This window comes from Manduca sexta, chromosome 18, assembly GCF_014839805.1.
Source record: "Manduca sexta isolate Smith_Timp_Sample1 chromosome 18, JHU_Msex_v1.0, whole genome shotgun sequence".
In the NCBI taxonomy this organism is placed as follows: domain Eukaryota; kingdom Metazoa; phylum Arthropoda; class Insecta; order Lepidoptera; family Sphingidae; genus Manduca; species Manduca sexta.
This window is the reverse complement of record NC_051132.1, coordinates 11,477,647-11,499,835: the sequence shown is the minus strand read 5'-3', so window position 1 is coordinate 11,499,835 and position 22,189 is coordinate 11,477,647. Positions and strand designations below refer to the sequence as shown.

Here is a 22,189-nt window from a genome sequence, read left to right as displayed (position 1 = left end):
TAATTTACATTATGTCGCCTACTGCTTTCTCAAAATGCGATTAAAAATCATATTAACCAAGTGAAGAAAAACAACAGGTATTAAGTATTTGCATTTTTAGTGTATTTATCAATCAAAATAGACAACCCTAGACATGTTCATCGAGAACGGAGCGCAGCCGGCGCCGCGTGGTGAAAGTCAGTTACGCAACGATCAGCTGAGAGGCATGGAGGTACAGTCGTCGCGTAAATTCCGTACATTCGAATATAAAATAACTAATTGAAAGTATTCAAGTTTAGTGTTTTAAGTGCGTTAATATCTTCTATGAGCGTGAATTTATTTCATTTTTTAATAGAGTTTGGTTGACCCAGCTTCAGTTTAAAATATTGTGGCTATATGCCTACTTAAATCGTATCAAAACTATATATATTGAACTATACATCAATTGAACCAATGCAGAGGAAATAAAATAACTATATATATTTCTAACATATAAGATACCAAACCTAGAAAAATAGTATTATCAAACAAAATATTGAAAAAAGTACATACTTGTTTAGAAAATAATAAAAACTTTAATAACCATGGCTTTCATTTTTTACCTGGCACAACATTTTATGAGTATTGCTTTTATAATTTGTTAATTTTTTTCTTTAATAATTCATACAATGTTTAATTTTAGTTACTTCAATACAGAAATATTCAAGGAGCTTCTCCGAGAAGCGCGTTGATGTCTTTTATATGGAAGTTGTTTATTGTTCAAAGTGTTTATGCAAACACAAATAATTAACGTCTTTAATTCATCTCATTTTGATATAGTACTTTAAAGTCTTATTTCTAGTCATAAAAATATGAGAAGCACTTACCTCTGCACCTAAAGGAAAGCAAAGAAAAAATTTAGTACTATTAGTAAATATATAGATTTAGTAATCAGAGATGTGAGAAAGCAAGACATAATTAGAAGAGCAGATGAGAGGAGAAAATATAAAATATTTACAGTCAATACCTGGTGACGTCATGCTGAAAATGTAGAAACTAGAACCTTCTAAATATGTCTTGCCGAACGACCACATCAGAGCTCTATTAATAAAAATCCTCGTCCTTAGTTCCGTCCACCGGAGCGTAACAATTGGGCCGACATAATAATTACAATCATTGCTTAGTGTTAACACAACATACCAGTGTATATACATCACTGCAGGCTTTGTTTAGAATGTTCAGTTGAAATGTACATGACTCTACTTATTCCATAATTATGTATGTCCTGGTTTACCCTGATTTGGTGAAATAAAGCTTATTATGTGGATTTTGATAACCAAAGCTTCCTGACGCCCTTATGAAATATGAATTCCATTACCCTGTAATTATGTAGTATATAGCAAAAGTAGAGATAAGACGAATGTCTACAATGTGCCATAAAATGTATTTGATGATAATAAATTATATATTTTCGAAATAAGTAGGTTTTAGAAAATGTATTTATTTTTTGTATCGACAGATTTAAATATCTATGGACATGTAGGTGAACAACTTTCGTTTCATTAAAAATAACCATTCACTGTCGCAGATATTAATAAACACTTTACTATGTTATTTATATATACTAAGTTATTTAAATATCTATAAACTAAGACTACAAACTAAATTCTTAAATAAAACAAATTTGATAAATGAATTTATCAAATGGACTCCAAAAAGAATTTCAGGTACAAGAGAACAAAATATTTATGATGCGATTGAATACACACCTATCGACGGATTTAATATAAACCTTGATCTACGCCATGACATCCGAGACAAAGTGCAGTGACACATATAAACTGAAAATTTCCACCATCAACACGATGCTACATTTTCCGTATATCGTTACGCAGCGGTGACTCATCTTATCCCCAACTTACTTTCATCATTTATCACGGGACCATAACTCTGGCCCTCTCTCGACGAATACTCTAAAGAATTCGAGTCATGGACTCCGAGGACTCCGGCCTTCGCGACCCTGTGACAGCATCCCTTCAGCAGCCCTCCACATGAGCCATCAAGTAGACCCCCTACCATCCAGCAGTATATAAAAAATTCGCACGTCCCCCCCTGTGGACATTTTTGGTCCTGTCGATCTATGCTGGAATCAATCTCTACCATTCTCCCTTTTCTATAGTTCGTCTGAGTCTTTACTTGACTCAGTATCTCAGATACTCGGACCATCTGCTCGTCTGAGATTGGTTTGAATTTGGGGAGGTCCTTGGCATTCTCGGTAACGTTTGGGAAGATGTCGATGCGTTTCAGTCCCTCTGTCTGTATGAACATTGGTTTTTGTAGAAGTTTTTTTTGGTCCGCATTTACATGAGCTCGATGTGGTTCGTTGGCATCTGTGCGGAATTAAAAAAATGATAATATAGGGTTAAAATTTGATTATGGTAAAATTGAAATATAGTTTTATATAAAAAAAAATTTAAAAGATTTCTAAAATAATTTGAAATTAAAAAAATAACAGTTTAGTAATTTGAACAAAATCACATACTATTGATATTGAAACACAAAGCATTATTTTAATTTGAAACTTATGATTTTTTATTTTATTCTAACTATATCCAGCAATTAATCTGCAATCACAAACACTTCCCAATTCCAATTCTAACCATAGTAAAGACAAACTCAGAGTTGCAGCTGTCGTCATGCGACCATAGTGCATATCTCATCAGTGTGGACATTAAAGTGAAACAACGCCTGTGCGGAGCTAACGAATATCGTGCAAAAACAAGATATAATGACTGCGCGTGCGTCACATACATGACAATTACGAGATATTGACAAATTGTTTTTATACTTAAAGAGTAATAAACTCATATATCAATGACTAAATATTAACATTTTAGTCACATAAACCAACATTGTAAGTTAATAATTAACTCAATTTCAAACTCTATTAATATGTGACAATAGGTCGTAATTCAAAACAAATGCATTTTATTCATAAAATTCTTAATTCTTCCATACAAAAATACAATGCACTTCTAATAACAACCTTACAGTTACATGCAAAATGAAACATGGTGCTCTAGCAACATAAGTCTTCGAAATTTGAATAAAAACATTTAATAGCAAAACTTTTAAGCCTAAGTACAAGGAAAATAACGTTACTTGTTCACAAACCTGGTTGAATCTATAGTAGTAAAGTAGTGCTCATGCGCATACACAAACCTAAAATGACATCGAGAAGCTACGTATTACGAACTTGAATTAGTGTCTACACATAAAGGCAATAAATTAAGCAATTATTTTACTCTTAATTAATATTAAAGGGCATTTTAATTCCATCTTCTATATACTTATGCAAAACTATATAGGTAACATAAAACTAACTATGTTTTTCATATTTCCACTGTATTATAAAATGCATTACTATTGTAGGTATTCAGTTGATCTCTTTGCGAATGTCTGTCCGATTTGTCTGTTTCTGTCGCTAAGCAGATTGTTAAGTTCTGTTGTGTTCTAATTTTATAGGTATAGTAACCAGAAAGTAAACGTGCACGCATGCATTATAAAAGCAATGCTGTATACTATTATTTCAGAATATTGTTATCATTGTTACCTAGTGTATTACAATATCTGAGATATTTATGAGTGGGTATTGCGGACACTGAGTAGTCAAACGGCCTTTCCTGTTATTCATCACAAAAAATCATCACCAAAGAAAAATCGCTTAATAGGCACCGCGCAGGCGCTGTTAACTTGACGTCGAGAAACACTACACTACAGCGAAGCTGATAATTAATGCGGTGTATTTTAGCAACAAATTCACAACATCTGCGCTGCGCCTTAAATATACAGTATTCTGCAAATAGTACGTATACTCGCCAAACAAGGAGTAGGAAGTACGAATACGTCTGTACTTCTATATGCTTGTAATAGCGAGATAAAAAAGTGAAACACTTTCTCGAGATACGTACGTATGTAATTGCTTGTAATTTGTACGTATATTAGACAATTTAACTCAGTTATGTCGTACGTGTATGTTTGATAATAGATGTTGTTTATTACTACTTTTGCTCAGATAATAGCAATATATATAACTAAAACTATATGAAATGTTGTATAGAATCTACCACTCCTTCATATTCATGTTTGGCTTTTCTACGAGTAGTAAAATTGAATGTAACAGTTATAATATTCCTAAAAAATATTAAGAATAAGTTATTATCTCGCTTGGGAGATTTTTCAATTCCCGAATTACAAATTTCCCTCAAACAATTAAACAAAAAAGAACAAATAACCGAATAAAAACCCCAAAGCTTCTCTCTCACAACCGTTGGATTCTGACACTACACCGAGATACATATCACAACATATTATATCCACATTAACCCAACAAAGGAGTAAAAGTGAAAACAAAATTAAGCCGAAACATTCGTATTACGAACACAATAACTCGAAGGCGGTCGAAAGCAAGAATTCACACACTTTCCATCGAACACATTACCGTCGCGGAAACGTGATGTCATGGAATCATCCGAAATCATAACTTGCGTAATGTTTATGTTTATAAACCATACCTTTTTTAGGAAAATAGCCCTTATCGCCTACACCACTGGGGGTGAGTGGAACGGTTATATTGGTTTCGCTAGTCTTATGGCGAAATGTCTCGGGAGTATGGTTTCATCAGACAACAAGCCCTACTCCGAAGCTATAACAGTACATCTATACCTAAAGGTTGGAGCTCAGAAGTACAACTAGCACGAAGGTTTAATAAGTTTTTTATCCCAATTGTATGTCACTCAAGAGAGGCGATCAAAAAGGCAACTAGTGCGAACGTTCCGTATTTTTTTTTCCAATTGTCTGAGGATTTCTATGTCTATATTTTTTTATTAAATAAAATAATTATTTACTTCGGAATAAAATTCTATAGATATACTATTCTATGATAATTAAAATATTTTTGCTTAAACATCCTCTTTAACTTTTTTTTTGATACTTGAACGTAGCTTTTCTTACTTCCCCATAGTAAGGTAAAAGCTACCAGTTTAAAACAACTCAAATTCTACAACATTACACCGAATGTTTTTAATCGACAACGTAAAATATATTTACTGATAAAAAATATATACCAAACCCTCTCAGTTCAGCTTGCATATAAATTTTCTCGATATGAACCTTCTAAGACCGAATTATGCTCAACTTCACCCTTTAATTTTTAGAGAAAAAATTATACTATTACTCTACTATTTATGGGATATACCCATTTAATAAATAAAATTCTACAGAAGTGCTATTCGTTGCGAATTAAAACTATTTGATACAGTAACAGTCGCGAGTTAGCTGTTGCGAAATAGATTATGAGCCTCAATAAAATATAATTTGTCTGTTTTGCTTATCGCTGCTACAAAAAAGCACTAAAATAACTTATGCAATAAGTATTTATCCAACGGTAAACTAGATGGTCAGCAAAAAAGAAAATAAATTATACATGAATTATTTTATTTTTTGAACGTTTGAATTACTTAATTATAAAACTAAGAAAGGTTCTTTATTATTTATTTCTGTTATTAATTTAAATACATTCAGAGTATTACGTATGTATGCTAAACACATAAATATAAGTTTAATTAAAAGTGAGGCCTCCAATTGTCTGTTTTTATTGAAGGTTCATAAAACTGGCTGCAGCACTTTAACTCAGGAAAACCAACAAAGTAAACCTGCTCGATCTGAACACAACATGTGATAATGCTCATGAATAAAAAAATTATCACTTTCTTATTGCGCACCACACCCTCCGCCACAAAATGGTCTTAATAAACAACAAAAGGCAAAAACATTACAATTGAGAATCATTGTTTAAATGAAAACCATAATATAAGAAATAGAGCCTTAACTACCGAAGTAGTATAGGTTTACAGTAAAATATTCAGAACGATTGTTTTGCAATCGGTACATAAGTTACTTTCACGGGTTGAGCCTCCATAACGTAGCACTAAACTTATGTTATACAATTACATATTTTAACTTTTTACAACTGTGTTCTAAGAAAGTGTTGGTTATCTATTGAAAATAGCTGATAATGGTGTTGGAAGACACCTGGTTACTAAATGGGGAAGGCGAATATTGTTTTTGTAATATTCTTCGAAGCGTGTAGTATACTGGATGGTATCTATGGTAGGTCTGTCGTATGCGATAGTCTGTCCAAATATGACTTCTTTGTCTATTTTTATTTTCTATTAACAAGCATTGTCTTAGCTGTTGTGTTTTAGTTTGAAGAGCTAGTGTAAAAATACTGGCCAGTATGATGATAAAATCATATGTAAAATGTTAAGATAAAAAGTAAAGAGCATAGTCATGTAATACTTTGTTACTCATGTTCTAGATATCTTACAGTTTATACAAAGAAATAAAAACCAGGTACACGAACTGCTTGTCTTACCAAAAATAATTTAAGGTCACGCAAACCGGTATCTTATTAATATTATGTATTTATATACAATAAGTTCGCACATTGTTTTAGCGTTCTGTATTTTTTTTTCCTTTGTACCTAAGATTCAGTTAACATTAGCTCTATCGCTGGTAATCCCAGATACAAGCTTCCTAGTTTGGGTTTATAGTCATTTATTTTACGTACATTTAGCTTTGTTTTTTTGTTTAATTTCATTTAAACGAACGTCTGCCATATTAAATTATAATATCAATAATCTAGAGGCATTTCCACGTTGAAGATGGAACTTACATCTCATTTGTTTAATGTCTATATATATCCATTAAGAAAACATAACCTCATTTCCTGCAGTCGGATGCATAGACCTTTCGAAGACGGGGAAACTTGGCACCGCACCTTTTTACTTTTAAAAGGCGACCTGACCCTTATACTTTCTCAGTACAAACCAATTAATCATAATTGCTTTAAGATTCAGTTGAGGAAATTCCAAAATGTCATCTGTCGCGTATTAGCCGGTGTCAATGACATATTAGTAATAAAAAGAGATGGAGAATGCATTCGCAGTGCGTGAGAGTGAGACGCCCGATGCAAGTACGTACCTTCATGTGCTATCGCGAGCGGCAGTGAAATCTCTCTTTAAGGGGAAGTTATCAATACATTTATTAAAAGAAAACTTTTTTGTAATGAGTGATTGTTAATAAGGATATGAAACTCATTAAATATTTGTATGTCTCAAAATTTATGTTCTAGATGCATATTAATATGCTAGGTGTGGTTAGTTTTAAAAACCATGACAGCCTTTTGATCTTACAATATCATTACTTAGACATCATTTCAGTACCGTTTAAAAATTATATTTTTTTTATAAAAACTTAAGGTAAATTATAATATTTCCTGTTCGACATGACGATAGGTGCTGGGCACTATTCCCCAGCCGTATCCCATCATGGGACAAATATACGGTAATTTTGGCGCACTTATTACGCCTCTTTCTAACCCATCAATAATTAAGGCATGACCTTACGTTTATACGATATCAATAAAATTCAACCGCAAATGGGTTGGAATTCCCAAAATTATAGATTACGACCGTGACTTATAATATGTAAAAAAAAACAAAGGTCAGAATGTGGTTAGAACCAAATTAATTCAAGGTTCTTAATCTATTTAGCCATAACCTTCATAAAACTTAAGACAAGCATTGTATACATTACAGTATAAGTAGCTTGATCCATATTGTAATTTCCGTTTATAAAGCATGTGAAGCCGTTGGTCCAACGCCTAGTGTCTCTCTGGTCATGTCGGATTGTTGTCTCACGGGACTATGAGAGTGAAGGAACAGAGAGGTGCACCTGTGTATTGCACTATAATATCTCCTGTGTACCCGACTGATCTCCGTTGACATTGGTCACCGTAGCCGAAATTCGGCCAGAAAGGAATCTTGCGATGGCGTGGATGTAAAACGTTAAATTTTCAATGTGCAATTTCTCGAGAAAAAGCTGCCTTCACGCCCAATATGGAGATGGACTCGTTCCCTATAACATCATGGAACGAAATACTTACAGCGGAGAGGGGGTGCACTAGTTACGCCTCTGCCTACCCCTTCAGGAATAAGAGGCGTAAATGTGTGTTATAATAATAATAATAACAATAATACCAGCCCTGTATTATATACTGTCCTACTGTTGGGCACGGGCCTCCTCTACTACTGAGAGGGAATAGGCTTTAGTCCCCCACGCTGGCCTAATGCGGGTTGGTAGACTTCACACACCCTCGAAAATTCCTAATAGAGAATTTCTCAAGTACGCAGGTTTCCTCACGATATTTTCCTTCACCGTCAAAGCAAGCGATAATTCACAAAGAATACGCACATAATTTTTTAGAAAAGTCAGAGGTGTGTGCCTTTGGGATTTGAACCTGCGGACATTCGTCTCGGCAGTCCGTTCCACAACCAACGAGGCTATCGCCGCTGTGTATTATAATATTTACTTTTAATTAATAATAAGCGCTTTGCCTTAAGTTGCAGCGCGTTAACACGAGGTGCACCCGCACTGTGGTAACGGTACTAAACATAAATATTGCGTCAAACACGCCCGGGAATGTAGTCGCCCGTAAACATCATAAATTCGACAATATGTTGCAACCAATGCATATGGGAGAATTATAAAAATCTCATGAATATGTAATTTTATTTTATTTATCACTTATAGAATGATCATATGGTCGTAACTCAAAAGAATTATAATAGGTTATAGAATAATATAAAATTCAGTAATATAATACAGGTAAAAAATAAAACAATATATTTATATAGGCTTGCAGTCATATTTACATCTTTCAAAAAGACAGCGAAGTGATACAGTAGCCCTTTGAGAATGACAGTACATAACACCAGAATGCATTACCAAATACCAGGGGTCTTTTTAAAAAATATTATATTAAAAGCAAAACGATATTTACACTAAAATATATTTGATATACCTTTTAAACGCACCTACAATACTTAGGTAATAAAATAATTTCTATTTCTGATTTCACGTACAAATATGGTTGTTGCAAATATCCAACGCACAAAATCACAAAATTTTGCAACAAATTGCATGTTGCTAAAACTGTGTGACCTTTACTAGACACTAGTTCTTTGTCAATGCGAGTCTGTTTTTAAGATGGGGCCACAATTAAGTTAATAAAATTTTATGTAAAACACATAAAATTTCGCCTTTAACCAAAATCTCAAATATCATTTACCTAATGCCATTAATTCGCGTTAACTTGTGACATCTTTTATCGTCTCTTTTAATGCGAAAATGAATGATATTAGACGTCATTAGATGTCATCATCTAAATTGTAATGCAGCGGCCACACTATGTGATTCGAAGACTTAAGCATGATCCTCATTTTACACATATGAACTGTGTTCTGAATAATTTATTTGTTTTTGTTCTTTACATTAACTATTTGAAATTAATATAAATGTTTACTCTAGAAGATATAACGACCCAAAAACAATTACCCCCCAGAACCAAAACTATCTAACGTTTATATTATATAAAATTTTATTTTAAAGAAGGCTTACAGAGCAATAAAATAAATATACAATATCTATCATGATAAATATTTCTAAATATATGGTATACCAATCGCATTGGAATCATATTAGTAACCAGTAACAGAATATTTCCTTAAAGTATTAAAAACAAGTGTTCACTTCACTTTCTAAATCTGCAGCTCGTAGCGCGCTCTCTTTATTAAACTAATAAGGAATTTAATCTAGAAAAAATACGTTTCATTTTCTAATCAATTTACTTCCATTGATTTATTTGACGACGATCATGGTGTAGAGTAATCTGATTAAGAATGGTAGCAGTTCGATTTTGATTATATTTAAATACATGCAGATATTTATGTACCAAAATAAATTAACATAAATGGTGGCCACTCATATAAAGGATTATCAGGCAATTTGTTTACTAACAGTATATACAGGGTATTCATCAGGTGCCTGTATAAAAAAGGTGACCCTGATTTAGATTCCTTGATCGGACAAAACTTAGCATAGATTTTGCTAACACGATTTATTCAGGATTGTTGCCTTTAGCGGAGGTTGAATTCCAAAAAGCGAGCGGTTATAAAACCTCAACTAGTTTTTGAAAATGTTTAAAAAAGTATATCGTGCCGATTCCACACGACAATAGGTTAAGGATAAATTAAAAACGAAGATTGATGGTATTTCGAGTGATGGCATTAAAACCAATTAATAAACGATTGCTCACTGGGCTGCTATACAGGGTGGGGCAGTAAGAGCAATTACCTTAACTGCTGTAGCTACAAAAAAAGTTTCTTAGGAGAATGTTCATCATTTTTGAAAATATGTAAAAACATTTGTTGATGCCAATCGAACCTGTGGACTTTTTCTTGATGACTCTACATATTTTTCAAAATCTGTAATAGAGATAATAATATCTTTAAAATGATGATCAATAATAAGAAACCTATCTTGTAGCTTCAGGTTTGCTTGCCCTACAGCCGCATCTCGAAAATCCATCCTGCAATCATATCAGCATTAACTAATTAAATACAAATGAAATCCAATACTATCCCACCAGCACACTAGAGATATAGGCTAAAGAGAAAAAATATTTAAAATGGACCTTGCATAACCGCTGACAACATCTTTATATAAGCATTATGAAATCTTTTATCGTGCACATTTAGTATCATGAGAATAGCACTAAATGTCAAACTATTGTGCAATATGCATATTATTTAACTTTCATTTAGATACGGGTAGATATGAAGCGTAGAGACGTGACTCTACATTTTATTGAATATCAAAAGGTATATCACAAGTGTAAAGTTCATGCAATATTCACCTTAATATACGACACAAGTAATACACCTAATAGGGTTTGCCGAGATTATACGTGAGTTCTTACATGGTTTTATGCTATTTTCCTCTAAGTGTGGGACGAGACGCAGTCAGTTGACTAACAGATCGTAAATTTATTATCTTATTACACACTATCCTATGACCATCATCATCAGCCACATAAATCAACTGCTGAAAATAGGCCTCTCATAAAGAGATGCTATGGCTATATTGTAAGAAATTCCTACCCCAAACCAACTTTTAGCGAATCACCTGTAATCTCAAACAGAATCGTAGTTAATATATATATCGTCGCTGTACATATTTATTAATTATAAAATAAATTTATACAAATGGAAAGACAAAGTTGCTTCTTAGCTTGAAGATATAACAGAAGTACCAACTCTAAAGGACTCTCGCATACCAGAGATCTACCACCGAGCTTATATTTTCTTATTTTAAATAAATGCGTTATTATTCATGTCACGTTTCTTTGGACGCGTTGGTGCATTTAAATGCTTGTGGAACAAACATTTGTATTTGTACCACAATGTAAATGACTTCCGAGACATCTGGTGAGTTGTTTAATGAGAAATTAAAGGCTATAAATTCAATTCCCGTAGTAAAATTGTATCATACGTAAGTTCGGAGAAGAGATTACAGTCCCGTTTTTATTATATTACTTTTTTATATATTAGACCTGATTTTCAATGCATCCTTAATACTGACAAATGCGATACGGTTAATCCTTCGATAATCAATATATAGTAAGGATTTAATCAGCTTATGGCACAAGGCGAAAAGGGATGACTCTGAATGGAAACTCTGATAGGGTTTTCACTAAGTTTAATATGATTGATATAAAATAATTCAAGTATACTTTACGAATAGTTTTCATAGTACCACATTGACATGAAAAATATAATGAAACCCGAAATATTTGTATTGTGACAGTTTTCACGGTTACCATGGCAACCAAATAGTCACAGCAACGACACTGACCCCGCGCGAGGTCGAAAAAATCTCGCTTCCGCTTCGAATTGAAAGCTTTTTGCTCCTATCAAGAAAATGACCATAATGCTCACGTATAAAAAATAAACATTGAGGCAAATTATAAGAGTTAATTTAAACTAATCAAAATAACGTTAAATAAAATATTACGATGTTAATGATTTTTGTAATTCCCGTAGTTTAAACTATTAAATTATGAAACAAGTAAATCGCTCATCCAATGGTAAATAAACTGCCCATCATACTAAAAGTATTAGAATAGTTCTTTACTGCAGCTTAGTAATAGAGATGGAGACCAAATACAGAACAATAGTCTCTATCCAAACGATCCAAGATTCAAATTAGTGAGTTTAATTTTATATTTACGCGGAAACTCAAAACCTCCAACTTTCGCACAGACGAATTCACATTGCACTATTTACACATATTTATGTTTAAAAAAACTATAACAATAATAATTTCTACATCTCATGGGCGTGGGAGCGGACGTCGGGGAAACTTAGTTTTCACTGATGCCACAAAAACTTCGAGATAAAACATGGGAACCGTTCATTGTCACACAGAAAGTGGTTACGAAAATATATTTATGGGAATCGTAACTAGGAAGTTATGACGGCATTTCAATGGTGGTTCAGTGGGTGTTAAAGAATCTGTGGTATAATGTGCATATTTATATTCTAGGACATAACATCATATTTTTTTTTATACGTGCGCGGCGAACTACGCTACTGCACCTGATGGTAAGTGGAGTGGGGTCCAATAAAATATCGACTGACGAGAGATTATTACCCCTTGGCAGTCGACACAATTATCCCAGCCTGTTAGAACCAGATATACACAGGCTGATCCCAGAACGCGATACACTTACGTGGGCCACTATGGCGGGTTTTAACAGCTTGCGACGGGGGTCGCTATCCGGTCGAATATAAAGGTGAGTATATGGGAGTCACCAGGCGAGTGTAGAAGAAATTCTTGTTTAATAGCTATTAACTAGTTTTCTTATAGCTTTGCTGACAACCAAAAGACACTATTGTATTCCAGAAGCATCATGGATGCGCTTGCGCTATTAAAAAAATCAATAAGGTTTAATTTGTGATATGCGTATTGCATGTGATTTGATATTACACCAGCGATATTAGCTTATAGTTTGATTGCTGTTCACTCGTTAAAAAGTATGAAATTACTTGGGGTGTAATAATAATCAAGCTTGGCCAAAGATAACTTCGCTCAATTCAGTGAAATGGCCAATAGTGGCGAAACGTCCATATAACCCGATTCCTGTCGGCTACCCTTTATATAGAATTTAATTATCATTAGAACTATTTGCAGACCGCAATCCTGCTTATTATCTATCTTATTTTTTATATTATCTGACTAATATTATAAATGCTAAAGTTTGTTCAAATGTCTGAATGTTATGTTTGATAGAAATAAACGTAGAAAGGACTAAATTGGTTTTAGATGAAATGCAACACACGAAGAGGCCATATCTTGGATTCAAATAAAAACAACTTTTAATCCTAGTAATTTGTACCTTATGCATGTGTAAATATGGTTTTAAATATACGGCGCTGTCGTCGTAAATTATTTTAGGGACTTTAGTAGCTGGAAAGTCTTTTCAGGTGGGGGAAGCCGCAAACAACATTAAGTAGATTATATTTTGTCCAGCCGAGAAGATAAAATGACATGCAGTCCTAAACCTTACTAACTTACGAAACATCACGTACACTTAAAAAATATTCAAATTCTAGTGGGTCATTAAATCTCAGTATAATAAACGTAATTGTTAAATTATTCTCATATGCTCTACATTTATAACCTACTTATCAACATGTTTATTACTAATCATCATAATTAACAAGATAAGTCTTGAGTTACACTTTCGAAAGGCTTCTTCCTCTTTTGCGGAAATGGACAAAGTTATATCAGCATTACGTGTGTACATAACTTTAGCTTATGCAACGAGTAAACAAAATGAAACGGTATGCATTTAATGTCAATTTCGTATTATTCCGACAGTTAAATTCGAATTTCGAACATAGCTCGCTCTTTCACTCGTATTAACTAATAAAAGATAGATTTTAAAAAGTTTCGCGGATTCGATTCACGGTTAAGTTTAGGGTTGTCTAAACCGGGATGTTGAAATGCTAAATACAGTCTTTACAACAATTCAAATGTTTTTTTTTTAATATATGTTAAATAGTATAAATATATAATCTATTCACGTAATAGGCTTCGTTCCATCTGTATGAAGATAGTCAAGGCAACATGAGTCCAGATTTAAAAGCCTTTTTGCAACTTATTATCGCCTAAAACATACTGTATCAGTTACTTACGACATTCTCTCGACCCAATTAACAGAAACTAAAAACATATATAAATATGTGACGCATTAACAGTAAAATATATGCACATATGAAATCTAATTTTTTTTTTTTTAGAAATATGAAATATATGTACAAATTACATTCCCCTATAGATACATTTCATCGATACAAAATCCTTCGGCTCGCTAAATATTGTGGGACATGTTGACAACCCTACTGATTATTCCGGAGAAGCGGCCGATCTCAAGCAACAAAACATCGTGCCCCTCGCTCGCACGCCACCCAATCGAGCAAGACACCAAATCGATATTGATGCCAATCGATTGAGGGAAGGAGGCCGCATTGCATAAGTGTTACGTCAACCGAGTTTTGACAAGGAAAAAATCTCGATAGAATTATGCAACCGAGTCGAAAGCGGACGGTAGAAAGTATGTTGCCGGTTAAGGTTCCGTTTGGGATGTTCACGGCTGGCGCTGTGTGGGATAAACACATTGTTAGATGCAGTCACGGCAAAGTAACCACTGCAGTAACGAGGGCTCCATATAACCCTATTTCTGCCGACTTCTCTTTATGTAGAAATTATTTATTATCTAATTATTATAGCGGCGATAGTCTAGTTAGGTGTGGAACGGATTGCCAAGACGAATGTCCGCAGGTTCAAATCCCAAGGGCACACACCTCTGACTTTTCTAAAAAATCATGTGTGTATTCTTTGTGAATTTATCGTTCGCTTTAACGGTGAAGGAAAACATCGTGAGGAAACCTGCACATCTGAGAAGTTCTCTATAGGAATTTCGAAGGTGTGTGAAGTCTACCGATCGGCACTAGGCCAGCGTGGCCTAATGCCTCTCAGTAGTAGGGAAGGCCCGTGCTCAGCAGTGGGCAAGTATATAATACAGGGCTGATATTATTATTATTATATTATAATTATTACATGAACGGTTGTCGGGTTCCCTTTCGGAAAATTTCATTCTTCGCGACTGCTCCACTGTATCTAGAGAATTAAATAGATGAGAGAGATGACAATCCTTTATGAGTTCATCTTTTATGTGTTTATATACATATAACAGCAAAGGAAGTATCGCGAAGTAAATTTCATCCTCTCAATAGTCAACTGTTTCCTTTTTATTAAGACTATAAAGGATGGAGATGATTTTAATTTTTAATGAAAAGTTTTAATTTCCCTTCAACTTAATTTATTGAATGTTTTTTCCGTAATAGCCTAAGTTCAAGTTTCCAAAGTTTCTACAAAATTTTATTCAAGGGAAATATTTATAAACTGATTATAAAAATTATTAAATTATTGGTAAGCTTCTTCACTTCCCGCCCAAAAGCAAAACGTGGGAAAGTAGTAATTTAATATCAGTTCTACAAAATACAGAGTACATTATTAAATTATGTTATTTAATATCAAGAACTATGAAATGTTGATGAATTAATTAAAAAAACTTCACTTTATATATTGTTTTGAAATTCACAATACTTACTAAAATTATAATGCGAAAATTTGTGATAATGTTTGTATGTTTCTTAGGAGTAAACTCAGCAATAACTGATCGGATTTAAATGAAATTTGTCACACAAAAAGCATATCTTAGATTAACACATAGGCTATTATTTATCTTGGTAATTTGCTTTTTTAATGCGTATGAAAGATGCGCGTCGGTACGATAAAATGGCTCTGAATAGCTTTCAGATCACAATTTTTTATAGTAAGAAATAGAAATGAGATGAATATAGATCCTAAAGAAATAAAGCAGCTGAGTCTACAAATACTAATTTATCATCGTAAATACGAAATTTAAATGCCGAAGCTGCTAATTTAAAAACACTTGTAATTGTTATTACATAGAGACTAATATGCTTTGCTAGGCTCGTTTAATTTCAACAAATTAATTTACGGTTCAAATGTAATCAATAATTAATTGATTACATTTGACTAGTATCGCATTGAATTAGCAGTGACCGAAATATTATACATTTCATAAAATCGTAATGAGGCTTTACTACTAAGTCGAGAAAGCTGATTTTGATTAAACAAAGAAATTATTTAATTGTAACATAATTGAAATTATTAAATAATACGCCATTTAAATATTGTATTACTAGTTATTAACCATTTTAATAGAATATTATATTTGTATTGCCTGTTACCAAAGCTGATATTTAAAAACGTAACCGACAAAGCCACAGGAAAGCAATATTAGCAATTTCGTTTACATGGACGACATACCTATTCCAGTTATTCTAACCTAACTATTGTAACGATTTTGAAAAAAAAATGGGACTAATCTGAAAGTACATATTTTCAAATCTAAAGTAATCCAAATTGGTTAATAAATGACTAAGTTCTGAAGTCCCAAACATAAAAAAATACTCATGGTCAAATTATTAAGTGTTTGCAATATAAATACATGGTCATTCGATCGTTCGATTAATATCCAGTATAACAAGACGACTTAAAGCTATGTTCCAAACAAAGCAGCAGTAACCATATTTTAGAACCTAGTTATTCGAAATATATAATTCATATAGAATAAAAATGAAACAATGTATTTCTACTATATGTTATCTTTACTTTGTTTTCAATATTTACTTTTTAATAAATTTTAGACTCCTAAAGTTACCATATGTTTTATAAATTTCGAATACCTTTTAAAAACTACATACATACGCCATTTTGCTAAGAGAAGGACCTTTACCCAATTTTGCCAACTTAAATTATCAATCAACATCGATCTTCCACAATGCTTCTGTAAAACTTTAGTAAATTCGCGTTCATTGTCAAAATGTTTTCCAATCTTCATATTTTACACACTGGTATATCTGTTACTGTTTCCCCTCTGCTACTCTATGCTAGTAAATCATTCTCTTGGACATACTAAAATGGCAATGCTATTTTCTTTCCGTGTTAATGTCACCATACAATATTTTTACCAATTCAAATCAATAAATACAGGAAAATGAACGCTTTTAAATTAAATTATAGAAGTCGGGAAAGAAACGCATTTGCACTATTGTAAGCTTTAATTTCAAAAGCATATGGTATAAATTAGTTTGACATATGCGTGTAGACGTCACGACACACTCTCGATTTTTATGTATCGCGTGATAAAATGTGGAATGAATTGGAATAGAAGCCGCACACGCGGTTCCACTGAAAACTTTATTTGTGGGCTTGCAAATACGTTTTACTTTCTGGCCTTCATCATTCAGATGCTATTTGCCAAAATTTTAAAAGAAATTTACATTTTCGTTTAGTAATTTGCTTCCTTAATAATGAATATTTGCATATACATATAAACATAACAAAAATATTTAAACTATATTGAATTCATAATCTACGTCACAAACTTCATAAGTGATCGAAACAATTTTAAATTTTGAATAGATCGGGCGATACATAAACTTGATACCTTACACCATTTTTCGACCATGGCAAAACGATAATGGTCATGAGACAAATGTATTCATCTAAGTGCCTTCTATGTACGCACAAGTATCTTTGGGCAGGGTACCACTGCATTGCCGAATTTTGCCGCTACGCTACATTGCCAAACAAACGGACACGAAATGACATTCATTAAGCAAAACAAAAACGCAAGAAAATGATAATGACACGCGAATTTCATCACCTGTTCACGGTTTGTAGTCAAAGTGTGATGTGTGTACTGGAGTTTCATAAATAGAGAGAGGCTGACGATTTCAAGATTTGTTTATTTTAACTAAATGGAAAATCATAGGATAATGACTCGATATTTTTAAGAGATTATCAAAAAAACTGACATGATTTGAAATTAAAATATCTAATTCATAATGCATACACACATTGGGTCAGTGTCATAAACATCAATAATTGCTGATGGTGAAATATATTTTATATCCGCCTGGATAGCGACCACCATACACAACGTGTTAAAACCCGCCATAGTGGCCCACGTAAGTGTGTCGCGTCCCGGGATCAGCTTGTGTATATACAGTTCAAAAATAATACACTTACGTTTTTTATCCCCGATGTTTTAGGCAGAGGCGCAACTAGTACTAACAATGCCACCTAATTATCAGCTATCGAAGCAAAGTCACGTGCAAAAACAAGTATTTGTAAAAGTGTGAAAACGCTTCGTTTAGATGTTGTTTTGTGCTGTCTCAGTTACCACACAATTGGTAAAAGTTCATTGTGAGCTGTGCGACCGACAACTATTGTATATAATGTTTATGTCGTAAATTTATATAATTAATGACTTTTAATCGCGTTTCCGCTCGTATCAATCATAGATATCTAAAATGAGTGTTCTTGCCAACAAAAGGACAGCTAAAATTGAATTAGCTGTTTCGAACATTAACCTGAATGAACAAAAAGATAAAATAGGTTGACTGAAGAGTGTTTATATTTTGGCAATTTACAAATAAGCGAGTTTAACAAGACGTGTTTGTTGCAAAATCAAAAAGATTTCAGTTCATATTGTGTAAGTACTGAAAGTGAGTAGTAGAAAAAAACTAAAGTTAAATTAAAATTTCATATTATTAAGATAAAAAAGTTATCATATTAAATAACAAGCTTTCGTTTTATCCTTAAAAATATCCGTTTCGTTTAGTTTCAAGAAACTGTCACCGACCCTTTCTGTTATTACTTATTAATAACGTTGTTCTAATCATGATCTGAGTTAATCTTCTACTTCTATCTTAACCATGTGAACTTAGAACTTAAATGCAATAAATCTGACGTGTTGCAGTGAAATCTCTCCCGAGGTTAATTAAAGGATATAAGATGTATAAGTATACGGATCGATGAACAACTGATTCGGTTTCAATTTCATTAGGGCGAGAGTTGGAATCGAGGGCGCTGCGCACGTGCAAGAGTCGAGACATAGTTTGCATTACGAGTAAACGCGGGAAATTTCTGACAACTTGACTTATTCACCGTTCTCTTTGCAGGGCTTCGTAACTTAAGGGATTTCCTATTGTTTTATAGCTGTTAACACATTTGTTGTAGGTATAGTTGTCTGTATGATAAACAAAAGAAATTGATTTATATATTTTTTTATATTTGTGATATTATGTGAGTACAAAGATATATTTTGTTTCTTCTTATATATAGTTAATATGAAAGTTATCTATGGAGCATTGTGTATTGAAATTTAATCTTAATGGATGAAAATGTTTCCAAAGAATATTACAATGTTTGTATGAATATTAAATTACAATAATTACAGTTATATACAACAACGTATTACATACAACACCATGGTGTATGAATCTGGTTATTACAATATACATTGTTAGTTACGATACGAATGAGATAAACCAAAATAAATCTGTAAATACTCACCCCGGTCCTGAAAGCCGTCTCCGCTGCCAGTCCCAATGTCCTGCAAGGACTGATCGTCCGGGATGTCGTTAAATCCAAAATTCTGATCACGGAACACTACATTGTCGTAACCGGGGCCCGCGTGCGAGTTCGTCAAGACCGTCACACTGTCGGGCGCGTACGGAAACACTACCCGGGGACTGCGCGCCTTCCACCCGGGGTAGCCGTTCCTCACGGCAGGGGAGAACGCAGGGTACGGCTCGAACCCGTAGTTGGGGGCGTACGGCCGCCCGTACCTCCCCTGGTAGTACGCAGGGTTCTGGTACGGCCGGAACCGCGGCAACGGCTCGTAAAACCGCTCGTTCCCGGACGGTAACGACGGCTCAGCCGTTTTGGGGGGCTCGGTGCCCTCGTCCGGTGACGTGAACTCGTAGTCCGTGCTATCGTCGAATTTGATTTTGGAATAGTTCTTGTCGGACAGGTCGATCTCGCCGCGGTACGGCCGCGTGTCCTCATCCATGAACAGCACCCGGGATTGGCGCGCTTTCGGCACAAACATGACATTTCTGTACGGCCTCTGGTAGACTAGGCTGAGTGCGCGGCTCGGCTCGGCGACGGCGACGGACGCGGCGACAACCAATAGCACTTTCCATCTGTTTTCGCTTAACATGTTGCGGCGGTCACTGAACCGATTCCACTTTCATTTCTGTTTTATCACTATATGTACGACCTTTTTTCAAGTTTAGTACATTTTTTGTTATGTTTATGTTTAGTGCGTGCGTACCCGGTGGCTTGCGGCGGTAGACTGGCATCGCGTTCGCTCGCGTCTTCTCGCGTTATGTAAAGACGCGTGTGACGTGACTCGTGCCGGTTGTGTAACCGCGCTGATAGCGGGTCGCCGTTTCGGATCATCATTGTGTCATGAAAGGCTTGCTTCCAGGCGATAATGGCCGTTAACACTTTAACTTAGCATCACCGATCAATTACCTTTACGATAAATTAAATAAATATCCATGAAATTAGTGATTGACATACAATCTATAATTTACATTTAATTAAATTAACAACTTACCTGATGCAGGTAGATAAAGCTAGAAGCTAAAGATATAGTCTTGGTGCAATGATAGTATCTCATATGAACCAAACTTGTGACGTTGAAAAAAGTCTATAGATCGTGAATTGTACTATTAGAATAAATCCAAGATTTGAATCACAAAGTATATATTTTCCAAAGTTCGTGATCCCGCGCATATGCTATGAATACAAACATACATTATATTTCATACATTCAAAAAGAGATATGATTTATCATATTATTAATAGACCATTTCATTCACATTGGAATCGCCGATTTTTTATTTAGGACAATATCGTGTATTTGGAAGCTCTGTAGAGAATACAATATGCCTTGCTTGCAAGTAATGATCGAAAAAAATACCTACGTAATAGTAACAACACTAACACCATCTATTACCACGACGAAATAACCTAATCCACATGTAACGCAGAAGCCTTATTCTCCAACCTTTCTCTTTACTACTCACAATACTCCTCATAAAATCGATAGATGGCTCTGATTATTAAGCGCTAAGAAAATAAAAAATATAAAGTATTTTATTAATACTCGATGCAAATTCACTAAACTGTAAGTATTTTGAGCTACAAAACACATGGGTTTTTACAACATAATAATATTGTATTAAATGAACGCGTTGAAGTCTTTTGTATGAACATTCTGATGTGTAGAGCTTGCAGAAATCCGTCTATCTTTCATACATTTTTGCCAGATACTTTTTTTTAAATATAAATAATAATAGAGGTATTTACTGTGCACTCGGTAAATCGACTTCAGTGTACATTTCTTCTCAAAGAACCCAAAAGTATATTTAACATTACTACTTAATGGCATCACGTACATTAAAGTTCCATTGCAGTTCAACAACTGGTACATGGCTGAATGGCTTAAGGCTGTTTAAATCGATGACTGGAGACTTTTGAATCAACACTTAAATTAGCACCCATTTAAGTTAAAGTAGGCGGTGCTTAACGGTAGAGGCGCGGGTCGTAACTCGTCACATAACGGGCCCGCGTCAACTTACATCAACTTAATTGGACTTCAATCGCGGTAAAACGTTCTTATTATTTATCAATTAATGTGTTGTTTACCAGTTATTAGAACGACTAAATACACAAGCGTATCTGGAAGCTTCTACAGCATGCAGTTCATAAAAGTTCCTAAATTATAGCTCTACATGACATCTTTCCCATAGAGCTATGTTTAAACTAGCAAGTTACCCGAGCAATATATTACGCAAGAAATTCCAGGTATATTTTGACTGGTGGCAATATTTCAATAATGCTTTACACATGCGACTCGCTGCAAGTCTTGCAAGCTTCAAAATTTGCATAGGTCAGCTTCGTAACTTTTTGCAAGACAAAAATTGCTCACAAAAAATATATTCTGTAAGTCTTCTTATTAATATTCTCCCCGCTTAAATGCTTTTTAGGACATAATATTGTAATAATAACATTACCTGTCAGCTCACATATTTATCCCAAATAGTTAAAAGTGCAGTTACTGAACACATATTACTCCGAGCTTGGAAGTATGATCGACATAGCCATATACAATTGTACATACAATAATGTTCCTTTAAAACGTATTCTTAAAAAGATACTCCAGGCTTAGGTACCCGTCCTATAACATGATAAGGAATGACCCTATTACAAATAGACATAAAATCTAATCCAGAGCAACTCATGTAAATTA

At 34.0% G+C, this 22,189-nt stretch overlaps 1 protein-coding gene across 1 annotated transcript in view; it reads right to left on the bottom strand.

Annotated features, from left to right (window-relative positions):
• The window catches only part of LOC115441654 (proclotting enzyme), a 41,530-nt gene extending 21,319 nt beyond the window's left edge, over positions 1-20,211 (bottom strand). Inside the window, exons 1-2 of the mRNA XM_030166514.2 lie at positions 19,441-20,211; positions 1,881-2,348 (exon numbers count right to left, since the gene is read on the bottom strand). Coding sequence (XP_030022374.1) covers positions 1,881-2,348; positions 19,441-20,089 — 1,117 coding nt within the window. The 5' untranslated portion in view covers positions 20,090-20,211. The remainder of the gene's footprint in view (positions 1-1,880; positions 2,349-19,440) is intronic.
• Positions 20,212-22,189: the final 1,978 nt, after the last annotated feature.